This window comes from Pseudoliparis swirei, chromosome 15 (genome assembly GCF_029220125.1).
Source record: "Pseudoliparis swirei isolate HS2019 ecotype Mariana Trench chromosome 15, NWPU_hadal_v1, whole genome shotgun sequence".
NCBI lineage: Eukaryota > Metazoa > Chordata > Actinopteri > Perciformes > Liparidae > Pseudoliparis > Pseudoliparis swirei.
Window position 1 is genome coordinate 21,869,488 of NC_079402.1, and position 5,000 is coordinate 21,874,487.

A 5,000-nucleotide genomic window follows, 5' to 3' on the forward strand; every position below is an offset into this window, starting at 1 on the left:
TTCATGCTAGTCCACGGTGCATACTAGTACTCACAGTACTTCATACTAGTACACACAGTGCCATGCTAGTACTCCACAGTGCTTCATACTGAGTACAGTAGCTGCATGCTAGTGCACACAGTGCTGCATGCTAGATGCACTCACAGTGCTTCATAGTAGTACACACAGTGCTGCATATGCTAGTGCTCTGGACAGTGCTTCATGCTGGAGTACACACAGTGCTGCATGCTGAGTGCCTCACAGTGCTTCATGCTAGTACACACAAGTGCTAGCATACTAGTACTCACAGTACTTCATACTAGATTACACACTCACAGTGCTGCATTAGCTGGTGCACTCACAGTGCTTCATGCTAATTACTCCACAGTGGCTTCATGCCAGTACACACAGTGCTGCATGCTAAGTACTCCTGGTGCTTCATACTAATTGCACACAGTGCTTCATGCTTTAGTGCACACAGTGCTTCATGCTAGTACACAGTGCCATACTAGTACTCACAGTGCTTCATGCTTAGTCCACTCCACAGTGCTGCGCTGCTGAGTTGCACTCCAGTGCTACATACTAATTGCTCACAGTGCTTCATGCTAGTGCACAGTACACTCACAGTGCTTGCATGTTGGGTGCAGTTGCACACAGTGCTGGGTACGCGGTGCATGCTAGTACACTGAGTGCTTCATGCTAATTATTCACACGGTGCTAAAATCGTTCGTACACACAGTACTGCATACTAGTACTCACAGTACTGCATACTAGTACACTCACAGTACTGCATACTAGTACTCACAGTACTGCATACTAAAATCACACACAGTGCTGCATGCTGGGTTCACACAGTGCACTTTAGGTACTGGTCACAGTGCTTCGTTGCTAGTGCACACACAGTGCTGCATACTGGATTGCTCACGGTGCTTCATGCTAGTACACAGTGCTGCATGCTAGTACACAGTGCTTCAGTGCTAGGTACACTGCATGCTAAGTATCACGGTGCTGGCACTGGTACTCTACGGTGCTTCATGCTAGTACACTCCACAGGTGCTGCGCTGGTGCGCTCACGGTGCTGCATACTAAGTGCTCCTGATGCTTCATGCTAGTGCACACACAGTGCTTCATGCCCACATACAATTAGTGCAACTTTCATGCAAGTGCTTCCATGCTAGATGGTACACGCAAGTGCTGCATGCTGGTGCCTCGCAGTGCTGCATGCTGGGTACTCCACAGTGCTTCATAGTGGGTACACATTGCTGCATACTGGTGTACAGTGCTTGTACTCGGCCTGCAGTGCACCATGCTAGGTACTCACAGTGCTTCATACTGGTACTCCACGGTGCGCCCGTAGTGGGTACAGTGCCGCCTGGTACTCAGTGCTTCATGCTAAGTGCCTCACATGGGGTGCTGCATGTGCCTAGAGTGCACTCACGGTGCTGCATGCTTGGTGCTCACGGTGCTGCATGCTGGGTGTGCATTGCTCCGTACGGTACTGCACGGTGCTGCTGAGTGCGCTCACAGTGCTGCATGCTAATTTGCACAGTGGCTTCATGCCTAACGGCTGCACACAGTGCTTCCATGCTAGTACACAGTGCTTCATGCACACGGTGCTTCATATAGGTGCCCATGCCCCATTTTCTTAAATCCTCTTTGATTGCTTCTTCACCTGATGCATTTTCATGCCATTTGGTACAGTGCTTCAATGCAGTGCCTGTTTTCATGCTAGTACCTCCAGTGCTGCTGGGCTGCACTCACGGTACTGCATGCTAGGTGCTCACGAAAGTGGCATACTAGTGCACACCTGTTGCTTCATACTAGTACACACAGTGCTTCATGCTAGTACACACAGTGGCTTCATACTAGTCGCTCACAGTGCTTCATGCCTAGTACACACATTGCTTCATGCTAGTACACACAGTGCTTCATGCTAAGTACACAGATGCTTCATGCCTAATTACTCTTGTAGCTATGCATTACTCACAGTGCTTCATGCTAAGTACCTCCTGGTGGCTGTACTAGTGCACTCACAGTGCTGCATGCTAGTACACAGTACTTCATACTAGGTGCACTCACGAGTGCTTGCATGCACTATTTTGATGCTGCACAGTGCTTCATGCTAGTACACACACAGTGCTTCATGCTAGTACTACTCCACAGTGCTTCATGCCTGGAGTACACCCGCACACAGTACTTCATGCTAATTACACACGATGCTTCATACTAGTGCTCCACAGTACTGCATACTAGTACTCACAGTACTTCATACTAGTACTCACAGTACTTCATACTAGTACACACAGTACTGCATACTAGTACTCACAGTACTGCATACTAGTACTCACAGTACTGCATACTAGTACTCACAGTGCTGCTCACGGTGCTGGCATTACTGGTACGCACACGGTGCTTCATGCTAATTGCACACAGTGCTTCCATGCTAGTGCACACACAGTGCTTCATGCTCTGGTACACACACAGTACTTCACATGCTAGTGCACACAGTGCTTCATAGCTAGTGCACACAAGGGACTGCATGCTAGTACCTTTCACAGTGGCCCATGCTAATTACACTCCACAGATTGCATGACACTAGTACTTCACGATTGCTGCATACTCCTGGTGCTGCATGCTGGTACTCACAGTTAGCTGCATGCTAGTACACACACGGTTACTTGCTGCTAGTACACACACAGTGCTTCATGCTAGTACTACACACGGTGCATACTAGCTTCAGTGCTGTTTTACACAGCACTGCATGCTAGTTACACACAGTGCTTCATACTAGTGCACACACAGTGCTTCATGCTAATTGCACACACGACTACTACACACACAGTACTTCATACTAGTACACACAGTACTGCATACTAGTACACACAGTACTTCATACTAGTACACACACAGTACTTCATACTAGTACACACAGTACTTCATACTAGTACTCACAGTACTTCATACTAGTACACACAGTACTGCATACTAGTACTCACAGTACTTCATACTAGTACACACAGTACTGCATACTAGTACTCACAGTACTTCATACTAGTACACACACACAGTACTTCATACTAGTACACACAGTACTTCATACTAGTACACACACAGTACTGCATGCTATTTTGATTACTGTACTAGTACACACACAGTACTTCATACTAGTACACACAGTACTCCTGTAGTACTCCTCACCAGCTCCACCCGGCTGAAGCCGCCCATCCCCAGAGTGCAGACGATGTTCAGGTCACTGAGAGAAACTCTGGAGAACAGCTCCGCCTCGGCCTGCACACTGCAGGAGCAGGGTACTAGTACACAGCCACAGTACTAGTACACAGACACAGGACTAGTACACAACCACAGTACTAGTACACAGACACAGGACTAGTACACAGCCACAGGACTAGTACACAACCACAGTACTAGTACACAACCACAGGACTAGTACACAGCCACAGTACTAGTACACAGACACAGGACTAGTACACAGCCACAGGACTAGTACACAGCCGCAGTACTAGTACACAGCCGCAGGACTAGTACACAGCCACAGTACTAGTACACAGACACAGGACTAGTACACAGCCACAGGACTAGTACACAGTCACAGTACTAGTACACAACCACAGTACTAGTACACAGACACAGTACTAGTACACAGCCACAGGACTAGTACACAGACGCAGGACTAGTACACAACCACAGGACTAGTACACAGTCTGAGTACAAGTACAGGTCATGTGATGCACAGGTCATGTGATGCACAGGTCGTCCTCACCTGGACTCAAACTCGTCGATGTCGCTCTGCTTGGTGTTTCCGTCCTCCAGACCTCCGATCAGCTGTGTGAACAACCTGAGAAACAAACACTGATGAGAGGAGAAGAAACAGGAGGAAGAGAAGAAGAGAGGAGAAGAAACAGGAGGAAGAGAAGAAGAGAGGAGAAGAAACAGGAGGAAGAGAAGAAGAGGAGAGGAGAAGAAACAGGAGGAAGAGAAGAAGAGGAGGAGAAGAGAGAAGAAACAGGAGGAAGAAGAAGAAGAGAAGAAGAGAGAAGAAACAGGAGGAAGAGAAGAGAGGAGGAGAAGAAGAGAAGAGAGGAGAAGAAACAGGAGGAAGAGAAGAAGAGAGGAGGAGAAGAAGAGAAGAAGAGAGAAGAAACAGGAGGAAGAGAAGAAGAGAGGAGAAGAAACAGGAGGAAGAGAAGAAGAGAGGAGGAGAAGAAGAGAAGAAGAGAGAAGAAACAGGAGGAAGAGAAGAAGAGAGGAGGAGAAGAAGAGAAGAAGAGAGGAGAAGAAACAGGAGGAAGAGAAGAAGAGAAGAAGAGAGGAGAAGAAACAGGAGGAAGAGAAGAGAGGAGGAGAAGAAGAGAAGAGAGGAGAAGAAACAGGAGGAAGAGAAGAAGAGAGGAGGAGAAGAAGAGAAGAAGAGAGAAGAAACAGGAGGAAGAGAAGAAGAGAAGAAGAGAGGAGAAGAAACAGGAGGAAGAGAAGAAGAGAAGAAGAGAGGAGAAGAAACAGGAGGAAGAGAAGAAGAGAGGAGGAGAAGAAGTGAAGAACAGAAGAAGAGAAGGAAGAGAAGTGTCTCTCACTCTCTGTCGATCACGAGACATGTGACGTCTCCCACCGCCGTGAGACTCGCGGAGCGGACGTCCTCTCTGAGACAGGAAACAGGAAGTGGTCATTTACGGCAGTGTGTACGCGGGCGTGTGTGTGTGTGTGTTTATGTGTGTGCACATGTGTGTACGTGCGTGGATATGTGTGTATGTGTGTGTGTGTGTTTATATGTGTATATGTGTGTGCATGTGTGTATGTGTGTGTGTGTATGTGTGTGTGTGTATATGTGTGTGTGTGTGCGCGTGTGTGTATATGTGTGAGTGTGCATATGGGTGTGTGTGTGTATATGTGTGTATGTGTGTGTGTATATGTGTGTGAGTGTATATGTGTGTGTGTGTGTGTATGTATATGTGTACATATGTGTATATGTATATATGTATGTATATGTATGTGTGTGTATATGT

The 5,000-nt window shown here is 47.3% G+C and overlaps 1 protein-coding gene across 1 annotated transcript in view; it reads right to left on the reverse strand.

Moving 5' to 3' along the window:
- Positions 1 to 3,183: 3,183 nt before the first annotated feature.
- LOC130205537 (cGMP-dependent protein kinase 1-like) overlaps positions 3,184 to 5,000 on the reverse strand; it is a 16,316-nt gene continuing 14,499 nt past the window's right edge. Inside the window, exons 10-12 of the mRNA XM_056432988.1 lie at positions 4,572 to 4,637; positions 3,761 to 3,835; positions 3,184 to 3,309 (exon numbers count right to left, since the gene is read on the reverse strand). Coding sequence (XP_056288963.1) covers positions 3,291 to 3,309; positions 3,761 to 3,835; positions 4,572 to 4,637 — 160 coding nt within the window. The 3' untranslated portion in view covers positions 3,184 to 3,290. The remainder of the gene's footprint in view (positions 3,310 to 3,760; positions 3,836 to 4,571; positions 4,638 to 5,000) is intronic.